The sequence below is a fragment of the Heteronotia binoei genome, chromosome 21 (assembly GCF_032191835.1).
Source record: "Heteronotia binoei isolate CCM8104 ecotype False Entrance Well chromosome 21, APGP_CSIRO_Hbin_v1, whole genome shotgun sequence".
NCBI lineage: Eukaryota > Metazoa > Chordata > Lepidosauria > Squamata > Gekkonidae > Heteronotia > Heteronotia binoei.
The window spans coordinates 74634596-74648173 of NC_083243.1; the positions used below are offsets into that span (position 1 = coordinate 74634596).

The 13578-nt window shown below is 43.0% G+C and overlaps 1 protein-coding gene across 1 annotated transcript in view; it reads left to right on the plus strand.

Moving 5' to 3' along the window:
* The window catches only part of RYR3 (ryanodine receptor 3), a 721882-nt gene that overhangs the window by 563363 nt on the left and 144941 nt on the right, over nucleotides 1–13578 (plus strand). Inside the window, exon 70 of the mRNA XM_060262621.1 lies at nucleotides 11171–11341. Within this exon, the coding sequence (XP_060118604.1) occupies nucleotides 11171–11341 (171 nt within the window). The remainder of the gene's footprint in view (nucleotides 1–11170; nucleotides 11342–13578) is intronic.

Sequence of the window (13578 nt, forward strand, 5' to 3'; positions counted from 1 at the left end):
TCAACTAGGGATGTGCAAAAAAAAAATATTCGGATTTACACGGATTCGGAAGTATACCGGGGGGGGGGGGGGATTCAGAATCCCCGTATAATCCTGAATACCGCATTCGGAATAGCCGCATATACGGTAGATGCGCGGCTATTTCCGAATATACGGCCCTATTATACCCTATGGGCCATTGAAATCAATGGCAAATAGGGTATATTTGAAGCCACCTGGAGGGGAGGGGGTTTGAGAGAGAGCCCCCAAATTTGCAGGGGATCTGCAGGGGACTCTCCCCTCCAACCTCCCCAAGTCTCAAAAAGATTGGGCCAGGGGATCCCATTCCAGGGGCACCCAAAGAGGGTGCCCCTATTCCATCATTATACCCTATGGGCCATCCCTCTATCTACTCTATGAACCCTGCAGTGCAGCAAACCCAGCAAACTACTCTATGAACCCTGCAGTGCAGCAAATTAGTAACAGCAGCAGCACAACACAGCAGCAACAAATCAAACTCTGAATACTTTTAAAACAGTAAAATATAAACCCAGTTGCCAACGTCACTGCCACACAAAACACAATCTGCTCAAGGTTTGCAGCAAACCCAGATGCCAGCTCTCCAGCCCTGCCCCAAACAACACGGGGAGAGCTGGCCAACCACAACAAGCCTGCTGGTTCTGGGTCTCTCACCCAGGTGCCAGCTTCTCTGCCACAGAACACACAATCTACAGATGCCAGCTCTCCAGCCCTGCCCCAAACAACATGGGGAGAGCTGGCCAACCACAACAAGCCTGCTGGTTCTGGGTCTCTCACCCAGGTGCCAGCTTCCCTGCCACAGAACACACAATCTACTCTATAAAAACAAGAAAGTGACCCAGCCCACACACACCCTCGCCAACCCCCACACCAACCTGAGGTAATTTAAAAAAACCAAAACAAACCCAGCAGAATCACAAAAGGCCAAGTGTTAAAAAAGTGGCCTTTTCACCAATAAGAAAGCTCAGGCCAAATCAGTCAACAACACCCCCCCCCCCTAAAACCAGAACCAGGAAAAAGGGGACAAAAGTGGCCTTTTAAACAATGGAAATTAGTAACAGCAGCAGCACAACACAGCAGCAACAAATCAAACTCTGAATACTTTTAAAACAGTAAAAAAATTAACTTTTAACAATACAGGAACTTTGCCAACCCCTCCCCCCAAAAAAAACCCTTCACCCTAACCCCAAGAAATCCAAGCCACCCAAATCAGGAGAAGTAAAAGGACACTGCACTTTTAAAAGTCCTCTCACTAAATTAAGATATGGGCAAATTGGCAAAACCCCCCCCACCCCAGGCCCCCTCCCCAAGCAGAAACCCCTAACCCCAAATAAGCTACCCCACGACCACCACCACCCAAATCTGGATAAGTAAAGGGACTCTGAGTCTTAAAAAGTCCTTTTACCAACAATAAATAAAAACAAGAACCCCAATACTGTCTTACCTTGTCTTCTCTAGTCCAGGGAAGTCTGGTAAGGCTGAGTGAGAGAGCAGCAGGCAGCAGCTGAAGCCAAGGGCCAGCCAGCCAGCAGCACAATCTCTCACACCAACCAACGAAGCAGCAATGGAGGAGTCCAGCCAGGAAGACTCCTTAAAAAGCCCTGCAAAGCATGCATTTGCAATGCATTTTGCAAATGCATGCTTTGGATTGGCTGCTGGGGCTCCTCTTCCCCCTCCCTGATCCCAGGGAGGCTATGGAAAAGGCAACTAAAGGCGGGAAAGTAGGCAAGCAGCTCCTTTGAGGCTGCAGAAGCTACTTTCCCGCCTTTTGAATTGACAGCCGTATACTTACGAATAGCTATTCGGAAGTATACGGCGAGCCGTATTCGGCTGCCGTATAATGGGCGCCTATGGGGATCGGCTGCAGCCTATTCTGTATACAGCCGAATCAGTGGTGATTCGGCTGTAAATACGGTTCGGCCGAACTGAATGCACATCCCTAATCTCAACCTTGGAATCTCCAGACGTTTGCTGTCCTGGAAGACATCCGCGCTGCTGCAACCTGGTCCTCTCCGTCCACATTCGTAACACACTATGCTCTGGACATTCATGCTTGACACAATGCCTCCTTTGGCCAGGCGGTCCTCAGGTCCATCTTCCAATGATGTTATCATAGGTGAGTGCCTGCAGATATGTAAGTATTATTTTTGCTTACCAGCTTTCCAGCACCCACCTCCTATTTACATTTCAGCTTCTTAAAGACCAATGTGTGGGACTGCACAGGGACCATGATGAAGATAAAAAGATTGCTTTCCTGTAACTGATGATCTTCGAGTGGTTGTCTGTGCAGTCACACATGCCTACCCAGCCTTCCCCACTGCTGGCTCTCTCTTAATTGACTCCTATGGATTGTCAGTAGTGACTGGAAGAAACTGAGTGGGAAGGGCGCCTTCCTGCTCGCTCCAGGCATGTGCAGTCAATGTGTGCTTCCCAGGGTGAGCCAGAAAACGCACCAAGGATGCTCAAATGAGCTTTTGGAGTCTCCAAGATTGGGATTCATTGCCAGGAGCAAGACCCATGTGTGTGACTGCACCGATGACCACTTGAAGATCATCATAGAATCATAGAGTTGGAAGGGAACTCCAGAGACATCTAGTCCAACCCCCTGCACAATGCAGGAAACTCACAAACACCGCCCCCTAAATTCACAGGATCTTCATTGCTGTCAGATGGCCATCTAGCCTCTGTTTAAAAACCTCCAAGGAAGGAGAGCCCACCACCTCCTGAGGAAGCCTGTTCCACTGAGGAATCGCTCTATCAGAAAGTTAAGAACATAAGAGAAGCCATGTTGGATCAGGCCAATGGCCCATCCAGTCCAACACTCTGTGTCACACAGTGGCCAAAATTTTTATATATACATACACACATAAACACACACACACATCTATATAGACACTGTGGCTAATAGCCACTGATGCACCTCTGCTCCATATTTTTATCTAACCCCCTCTTGAAGCTGTCTATGCTTGTAAACGCCACCACCTCCTGTGGCAGTGAATTCCACATGTTAATCACCCTTTGGGAGAAGAAGTACTTCCTTTTATCTGTTTTAACCTGACTGCTCAGCAATTTCATCAAATGCCCACGAGTTCTTGTATTGTGAGAAAGGGAGAAAAGTACTTCTTTCTCTCCTTTCTCCATCCCATGCATATTCTTGTAAACCTCTATCATATCACCCCGCAGTCGACGTTTCTCCAAGCTAAAGAGCCCCAAGCGTTTTAACCTTTCTTCATAGGGAAAGTATTCCAACCCTTTAATCATTCTAGTTGCCCTTTTCTGCACTTTTTCCAATGCTATAATATCCTTTTTGAGGTGCGGTGACCAGAATTGCACGCAGTATTCCAAATGAGACTGCACCATCGATTTATACAGGGGCATTATGATACTGGTTGATTTGTTTTCAATTCCCTTCCTAATAATTCCCAGCATGGCGTTGGCCTTTTTTATTGCAATCGCGCACTGTCTTGACATTTTTAGTGAATTATCTACCACGACCCCAAGATCTCTCTCTTGGTCAGTCTCTACCAGTTCACACCCCATCAACTTGTATCTGTAGCTGGGATTCTTGGCCCCAATGTGCATTACTTTGCACATGGCCACATTGAATCTCATCTGCCACGTTGACGCTCACTCACCCAGCCTCAAGAGGTCCCTTTGGAGTGCCTCACAATCCTCTCTGGTTCTCACCACCCTGAACAATTTAGTGTCATCTGCAAACTTGGCCACTTCACTGCTCACTGCTCACTCCCAACTCCAAATCATTTATGAACAAGTTAAAGAGCATGGGATCAAGTACCAAGCCCTGCGGCACACCACTACTTACCGTCCTCCACTGCGAAGACTGCCCATTTATACTCACTCTCTCCTTCCTATTAATTAGCCAGTTTTTGATCCACAAGAGGACCTGTCCTTTTACTCCATGACTCTCAAGCTTTCTAAGGAGCCTTTGATGAGAAACTTTATCAAAAGCTTTCTGGAAGTCAAGGTAAACAACATCTATCGGGTCTCCTTTGTCCACATGTTTGTTCACCCCCACAAAGAAATGCAACAGGTTAGTGAGGCAAGATCTTCTCTTACTGAACCCATGCTGAGTCTTTCTCAATAACCCGTGTTCATTAATGTGCCTACTCATTCTTTCCTTGATAATGGTTTCTACCAATTTTCCCGGTATTGAAGTCAAACTGACTGGCCTGTAATTTCCCAGATCTCCTCTGGAACCCTTTTTAAAGATGGGGGTGACATTTGCTATCTTTCAGTCCTCAGGAACGGAGGCAGATTTCAATGAAAGATTACATATTTTTGTCAGGAGATCCACAAGTTCAACTTTGAGTTCTTTCAGAACTCTTGGATGTATGTCATCCGGACCTGGTGACATATTAGTTTTTAATTAATCAATCAGTTGTAGGACCTCCTCTCTTGTCACCTCAATCTGACTCAGGTCTTTCAACACCACTTCCAAAATTAGTGGTTCTGGATCGGGCAAACACTTCTCATCTTCCTCAGTGAAGACGGAGGCAAAAAATGCATTCAGCTTCTCAGCCATTTCCCTATCCTCCTTCAGTAATACTTTCACCCCTTGGTCATCCAAGGGCCCCATCGCCTCCCTGGCTGGTTTCCTGCTTCTAATATATTTGAAGAAATTTTTATTGTTGGTCTTTATGTTTTTTGCAATATGCTCCTTGTAGTCCCCTTTTGCCTGCCTGATCACAGTCTTGCATTTGATTTGCCGCAGCCTGTGTTCCCTTTTATTAGTCTCACTTGGACTGGTTTTCCACCGCTTAAAGGAGTCCTTCTTACCTTTTACAGCTTCCATTACTTTGTTTGTTAACCATGCAGGCCTTTTCTTGTGCCTTTCCTAACTTGTGGTATATATTTTATCTGAGCTTCTAGGATTGTAGTTTTAAATAGCCTCCAAGCTTCCCCAAGGGTTTTGACTGTATTTACCTTTCCTTTCAGTTTCCTCTTCACATGCCTCCTCATCTCAGAGAATTTAGCCCTTTTAAAGTTAAACGTGGTTGTGCTCGTCTTTTGGGGCAACTCCCTATTTATACAAATGGTTAAATCAATAATGTTATGGTCACTGCTCCCAAGTGGTGTGATCACTTTTACATCTCTCACCAAGTCTTGGCCATTACTTAGGACCAAATCCAGGATCGCCCCACCCCTGGTAGGTTCTGAGACCATCTGCTCCATAGCACAGTCATTGAGAGCATCAGGAAACTAATCTCTTTCTCTCAACCAGAACACATATTGACCCAATCAATCTGTGGGTAGTTAAAATCTCCTATTGTTTAGCCGCTATCTTCAGTCCTTCCATCATATTATAATCATCCTCCATCTTTTGATTTGGTGGGCGATAACAAACTCCCATAGTTAAATTTCCTTTTGGGCCCTCTATTTCAACCCAAAGCATTTCTAGAAGGGAATCTAATTCTCTTACCTCTGTCCTGCTGGACCATATACCCTCTCTGACATACAGAGCCACCCCACCTCCAACCCTTCCCCCCCTATCCTTCCAATATAACTTATATCCAGGAATCACCGTGTCCCACTGATTCTCCTCATTCCACCAAGTTTCTGAAATTCCCACAATGTCTATCTTTTCTCCCAACACTAAACATTCCAACTCACCAATTTTACTTCGAACACTTCTTGTATTTGCATACAAACATCTATAATTTCCCAAGCAAGCTAGGCCCACCACCTTACTCCTGCCGCCTCGAGACTTTGGGAGACAGTCCATAATGTTTGTCACCATCTCAGTGGACAACTCTGATCTATTACCCGCTAGAAAAGTAACAGCTAACACTTCATCTCTTTGAGATGAGTCCTCCCGAACCAGAGACTTTTCATCTCCTGTCAGCTTTCCCCCAAGATTTAGTTTAAAAACTGCTCTGCCACCTTTGTGATTTTAAGCGCCAGCAGCCTGGTTCCATCTGGGGACAAGTGGAGACCGTCTCTCTTGTACAGCTCCCTCTGTACAAGAGACTGTTGATTCAAGTTCTTCCTAAACTTGAGCTGAAAACTCTTCTGATTTAATTTCAACCCATTGTTTCTGGTCCTACCTTCTGGGGCCACAGAAAACAATTCCGCACCATCCTTTATATGACAGCCCTTCAAGTACTTGAAGATGGTGATCATATCACCTCTCAGCCGCCTCCTCCAGGCTAAACATCCCCAGCTCCTTCAACCTTTCCTCATAGGACTTGGTCTCCAGACCCCTCACCATCTTCGTTGCCATCCTCTGGACCCATTCCAGCTTGTCTATATCCTTCTTAAAATGTGGTGCCCAAAACTGAACACAATACTCTAGGTGAGGTCTTACCAGAGCAGAGTAAAGCGATACCATCACATCATGTGATCTGACACTATACTTCTGCTGATACAACCCAAAATTGCATTTGCCTTTTTAGCCACTGCATCACACTGTTGATTCATGTTCAGCGTATGATCCACTAAGATCCCAAGATCCTTTTTGCACATATTAAGACAAGTCTCCCCCATCCTATAACCATGCATTGGATTTTTCCTACCTAAATGCAAAACTTTACATTTATCCCTGTTAAAATTCATTTTATTGGTTTTAGCCCAGTTTTCCAGCCCATCAAGGTCATCCTGTATCCTGTTTCAGTCTTCTACTGTATTTGCATCCCCTCCCAATTTAGTATTATCGGCAAATTTAATAAGCATTCCCTCTATTCCTTCCTCTAAAATTTATAAATATGTTGAATAAAACAGGTCCCAGGACAGATCCTTGAGGCACCCCACTTGTCACTCCTCTTCAAGAGGATGAGGAACCATTCACAAGCACTCTTTGGGTGTGACCTGTCAACCAGTTACAGATCCACCTAATGGATCCAAACCACATTTTACCAACTTGTCAACAAGGATAGTATGTGGAACCTCAGTTACAGGTAAGCAACCTCTTTTTTCTGATATGTCTTTAAACACCCTCCTCCCTTTCTCAACAACAACAGGGGTAGCTGTCTTCCTTTTTCTGAGAGCCTGAAGGCTGTGGTTAGTTCAGAGCAACAAATGGCAGAGGCACTTCCAGCCTAGCCTCTTGGTTTGCTCATCCTCCTCCGTGATAATTTGGAGGATTGTAGAAGAATTCATCACCTTCATAAAAATATAAGAAAAGCCCAGCTGGATTTGACTAGTGGTCCATTCTGTTCCAGAATTCTGTCTCACACAATGGCCAACCAGTTCCTCTGGAAAGCCAACAACAGGGCATAGAGGCCAGAGCCTTCTCTTATATTGCCTCAAGTTACTGGATTCAGAGATTGACTGCCTCTGAACATGGAGGTTCCCTTTAGTCTCCATGGCTAGTAGGTACTAATAGGTACATGCTCCATGAATTTGTCTAATCCCCTTTTAAAGCCATCTATGCCTGTGGCTATCATTAGATCCTCTGGAAGCAAATTCGAACATTTTAATCACTCAGTATTTTCTTTTGTCCATCCTGAATCTACTGCCTGTCAACTTCACTGGATGCCCTCAAGTTCTAGTATTTTGGGGAAAGGGAAGAAGAAGTTATATCTGTTCACTATCGATAGCCCATGCATGATTTTATAAACCTTTATCATGCCCTTCCCTTAGTATTATCTTGTCTAAACTGAGAAGTCACAGACCCTCCAACTTTTTTTCACGGGAATGGTGCTCCCACCCCTTAATCATTTTGGTTGTCCTCTTCTGCACTTTTTGCAGCTCTGCAACATCCTTTCGGTGATGGTGACTAGAACTGCACTCAGTATTCCAAATTAGGATGCACCATATATACAGGGACTTTATAATATGACTGTTTTGTTTCAATTCCCTGCCCTACTAATCCCTGGCATAGAGTTTGCCTTTTTTCACTGCTGTGGCACAGTGTGTTGGCACTTTCATTGAACTATCCTCTACAACTTCAAATCTCATTCCCTCTCAGTTTTAGCAAGTTCAAACTCCATCAGCATATACTTGAAATTGGGATTTTTTGTTCCAGTGTGCATCACTTTAAACTTCTACAACTGAACTTAATTTGCCACATTGTTGCTCATTCATGACCTTCACAGTTGGCCTTGATATTCACCATCCTGCATAATTTGTGTCATCTACAAACAATGTCATCTACACTGTTCACCCCCAGTTCCAGAACTTCTATAAACAGATTAAATAGCACTCAGTGCCAATCCTTGTGAGGCCCCACTGCTTTCTCTCCTCTATTGCCAGAACTGTCCATTTATTCCTACTCTTTACACCCTGGCATTTAATTGATTTTTAATCCATAAGAGGACTTTAATGCTTATCTCTTGATGGTTTAGCTTACCTAGGAATCTGTTTGTCCAGCTGTGGCTTGAAGACTGTTAAAAGCTTTATTGAAATCCAGGTAAACAATGTTGAAGTTTACCTCATAATGCAGTTATATGATCCCATGATACAGTAAGCTCATCACTTGATCAAAGAAGGAAATAAGTTTGATCTGGCAGAACCTGTTGGGGACAAACCCATGTTGACTTTTCTGTATCACCAAGTTGTTCTTCAGATGCTCACAGACTGACCCCTTTAAAATATGCTCCAATATCATCCCTCCATTGTGGCACATCTCCCATCCTCCAAGCAGTCTTGAAGATGATGGACCATGGTCTGCAAGCTCTCTAGAAAGTTCTTTGAGTGCTCTTGAGTGCGCACCATCTGGATCCAGGGGATTTATACTTATTCAATGCAGCCAGGTGCCTCTCAACAACCTCTCTGTCCATGTTAACCAGCAGTCCAGATTCCATGCCTTGCCTACTACCATCTCTAGATAAGAATGTTCTGTTCTTCTTGGGAAAAAAACCTGGGGAAAAATAGGCATTGAGCCTTTCTACTTTCTCTGCCTCCATCAAAATTTCTGTTTTCACCCAACAGTGTGCCTATCACTTCTTTTACCTTGTGTTTGCTCCTCACATACCTTAAGAAGCTTTTCTTTTTGTAGCAAGCCTTCCTGGCCAACTTCAGCTCACTCAGCTTTGGCTTCTCTGATGGCTGACCTACAGTGCCTAGCAACCCTCAGATACTCTTCTTTAGAGTATGTACTTCCCTCCATTTCTTGAACATTTCCTTTTCCTTCTTTATCTCATTATGGAGTTCGCTGTTCATCCACACCCACTTTCTCAAAGAATTCCAAAGGTTGGTGAGGCAGGACTTCCCTTTATAGAAGTCATGCTGATTTTCCCTCAGCAAGCTTTGTTCTTCTGTTTGTCTAATAATTCTTTCAGATTTCTGTTTCTACTCATATGCCTGGGATAGATTCTTGATTAGCATGCAATTTCTGGACCTCTTTTTAAAAAATTGGTATAATATCTGCTGTTCTCTAGTCTTCTGGTACAGTGGCTAATTTTAGTGATAAGTTACATATTTCATACTTGTGATGAGAAAATAGTGGGTAGAGGCCTCTTTATTTAGGTGGTTGAGGTGATAAACAGAGGCTAACCTATTCCCCACCTGACCAACTTTCCCTCAAAAAAACCCTCAAATGTTAACTGGCTTCTAGTTAGTGTACAGAAGACATTACTGTTGTTATTCAGGACATTGTTATATATACATCTGCTTTCATATTTACCAAAATAGCTTTTCTTAGTGGTAATTTACAAAGGCTAAAATTTGGTGACAGAGACAGAATGGAGCATTTTGTCACTTTTAAAATGTATTTTCCTTTATTTAATACTGTTGTCCAGTCAAACTGAAGTGAGTATGGGGAAAGTTGTCCTCCAAGGAACAGAAGAAAGAAAAACTAGATCTGACTTTATCTGTCCTGTTAAATCCATTACCTCCCCTGATTAAGAGACTAGTGACGCCACTGGGTCTCCGTGATACATTGTGGCATTTGTTTGTCTGCTATCAAAGTAGAGTACAAATTAATGTCATTATAAATATGGAGCCATTAATTCATTGCTACTGTAGAAAACTTTTTCTAAGGCATTTCCACAAACAAAGCTTTGAGGCAAATTACTCTTTTGCAGTTCTTAGTCCTTTAAGAAAACCACCACATCATGTTTCTGTTTACTTCAGACTGCAAAACATGTAGGAATGGCTAGATGCTTTGGTAGTTTCCATTAATAAGAGAGCTTTGCAACAATTTACCGCATGTTTATGCACTATTTAAATTTTCTCCTGTTATCAGAAATAAAATTTTGTGGTAATTGTTGGCAAATGATTCATATTAGTGCGTCCTACTGTACCAGTATGCAAAGCTTGTACAGTACAAGTACCTGCTCTGGGCTTTAAAATTTCATTTGCAGAACCAAGAAGAGATGGAAGGTTATTAGCAAGCATCTGCTGTATGAAATGGTTACATGCTATGGGCCCAATCCTGAATTCATGTGTGTGGCATTCTTCTCATGGGTCAGTGGGTGCCTTTTTCATACATGCAATTCAGAAATGGGACATTTTTGTGGCTGTACAGTGTGATTTTGTTCATAGTGTGATGTTACCAATGAGAAATGTTGCTGTTGCTCAGAGCTTTGATTTGCTGCCTTAAATAAAAAGTTTTATTTTGAAATTGTCTATTAAAAGTGGAATAGGACAGATATTATGTTGATGTGCAACTTGTTTACTGTCTCCTTCCTAGGGCTCATACTTGGGTTGGCTGAAGCTGCTGACAGTATAGTCTGATACCTTTACAAGATTTCTTTATCAACATCGGAGCTAACGCAGACTAGTTTTCTAGTGCACATACTCTTAAGTGTATGGTTTTGTTGAATTCATACTTTTTAGATATCAGACTTTTAAAGACGCAGCAGTGCAGATACATTTCATACATGCATATAGTACTCAGACACGGAAAGCACTAGTTTATATCTTCTAACAAATGCAAAGTTTATTGTTGTAACTACTTACCTGTTTCAGATGTTATTTGTATGTGCATATATGTTTATCCAAAACGTGCAGGTCCTAGAACTCACAAATATTTATTTTAAATTGTTTGTGTAAAAGTGACTGATAAAAATATTTCTAAAACATGTTTTCCACAGAAATTATTTGGTTCATTTCTATTTTGACAAGTTTACCCACTCAAAATATTTTAAAATTAATATAAAGACCTAGATTTGATTAATTAGAAAGAATTATCTATTGTATGTTTGAATCAAGAAAGAAGACAATGTGTTTCATATGTGTCTTCCAATTGTAGTCTGGAGGTCACGACCAAGAACGAAAGAAATCAAAGCGTAGAGGAGATTTATACTCAATTCAGACATCACTGATTGTAGCTGCACTTAAGAAAATGCTTCCAATTGGATTGAATATGTGTACACCTGGAGACCAAGAGCTGATTTCTCTTGCTAAGCTTAGATATAGCTGTGTAAGTCAATATTTTACTCTTTTTAAACGCCCTTGGGAGTCAGTTTTCAAATATTGTTAGATATGTAGGGTTGGAGTCTTACTCCCTTCCACTTCAACAACCTTGCACCAGGATAGGAAAGTGTCCTTACTTTATGAAATTATCCAATTCATAGTATTCGTGGTTCTGATTAGGGGTGTGCACAAAAATAAATTGGTATTTTCCTGGTTCAGTTATATTGAACCCCCAAAATATTGGTATTTCCCAATATTCTTGAATCCCAATAGTGGTATGGTATTGAGATTCAGGAAATATTCAGGATTGCCAAATTTTTTCAACTCCATTATACTCTATGGGGACCATTATAGTCAATAGTCCCCATAGGCTATAAAGAAGAATCGATCTAGGGGTATCTGGGACTTTGGGGGTGTGTGTTTTTTGAGGTAGAGACATCAGATTTGCAGCACAGTTGCTGGTTTCTCTCCTCAAACCTCCCCCAAGGTTCAAAGGATTGGACCAGGGAGGTCCCAGAAAATGGTGCCCCCATCCTACATTGTTTCCGCTGAAGGGGAAATCCAATTTGGTGTAGTGGTTAAGAGGGGTGGACTCTAATCTGGAGAAGTGGGTTCAATTCACTACTCCTCCACTTGAAGCCAGCTGGGTGACCTTGGAATAGTCACAGTTCTTTCAGAACTCTCTCAGCAGTCTAAAATCTAAGTCTAGTTTGCCACTAAAGTTAAAAAAAAGTAAAGAATCTCGTGTGCAAGCATCAGTTGTTTCTGACTCTGGGGTGACGTTGCTCTCACAATGTTTTCATGGCAGACTTTTTATAAGATGGTTTGCCATTGCCTTCCCCAGTCATTTACACATTACCCCAGCAAGCTGGTACTCATTTTACTAACCTCAGAAGGATGGAAGGCTGAGTCAACCATGAGCTGGCTACCTGAACCAGCTTCCGCCGGGATCGAATTCAGGTTGTGAGCAGATCTTGGACTGCAGAACTGCAACTTACCACTCTGCTCCACGGGGCTCTTAGTTTGCCATTAAAAGGTAAAGGTAGTTCCCTGTGCAAGCCCATCATTTTTGTCTCTGGGGTGACGTTGCTTTCACAGGGTTTTCACGGCAGACTTTTTACGGGGTGGCTTGCCATTGCCTTCCCCAGTCATCTATACTTTCCCCCCAGCAAGCTGGGTACTCATTTTACCGACCTCGGAAGGATGGAAGACTGAGTCAACCTGGAGCTGGCTACCTGAACCAGCTTCTGCTGGGATTGAACTCAGGTCATGAGCAGAGGGCTCCAACTGCAGTATTACAGTTTTATCACTCTGTGCCACGAGGCTCTTCTAGTTTGCCACTAGCACAGTGTCAAAGAGCTAGAACTTGCAGCTGCCAGACAATCCTAGGACATCCTTACTATTCTACACACAATGCCATATGATAATTATTAATTATTTCTAGTAAAGAGGGGAAGGCATTTAAATGGAACATGGTCCCTTTAAATGCCTTTTACAAGCCATGCTGCAAGTGAACTCCCAAACAGCGAGTTCACCCAGAAGGTGTTTAAAGGCTTCCCTTTCAATACCTTCTGGGTGAACTCACTGGTTTGAAGATCACTCATGGTTCAGCTTTTAAAAGGCATTTAAAGGGACCATGTTCCATCTAAATGCCTCCCCCCCTTTAGAAATAATGTAGGATGGAGCACCTTCTTCTGAGGCTCATAGAATTGGACCCCCTGGTCCAATCTTTTTGAGACTTGGAGATTTTTTGAGGTAGAGACACTAACAACTATGCTGCAGATTTGGTGCCTCTGCCTCAAAAACACCCCCCTCGATGCCCCAGATAACCCCAGCTCAATTATCCACTATAGCTTATGGGCAACATTGACTATAGTGGCCCCCATGGGTTATAATGGAGAACTCGCCACTTGGCATTCACTCATGGCATGGCTTGCAAAAGGGACTACATTTTGTAAGCTGCACCGTGAGTTAACTCCAGAGTGGCAAGTTCACTTGGAAAATGTTTAAAGGAAACACAGTCCTTTCAAACACCAGCAATTTTTGAGATTTTTGGGGGGTGACTGTTTTTGGATAGCAGCATCATGGTAACTGGCTGAGAAATTACCTGATAAAGACCAATAAGAAGCAGAAGCAGAAGAAGACTGCAGGTTGATACCCTGCCCTTCTCTCTGAATCAGAGACTAAGAGCGATTTGCAATCTCCTATAACTTCTCCCCCTACAACTGACACCCTGTGAGATGG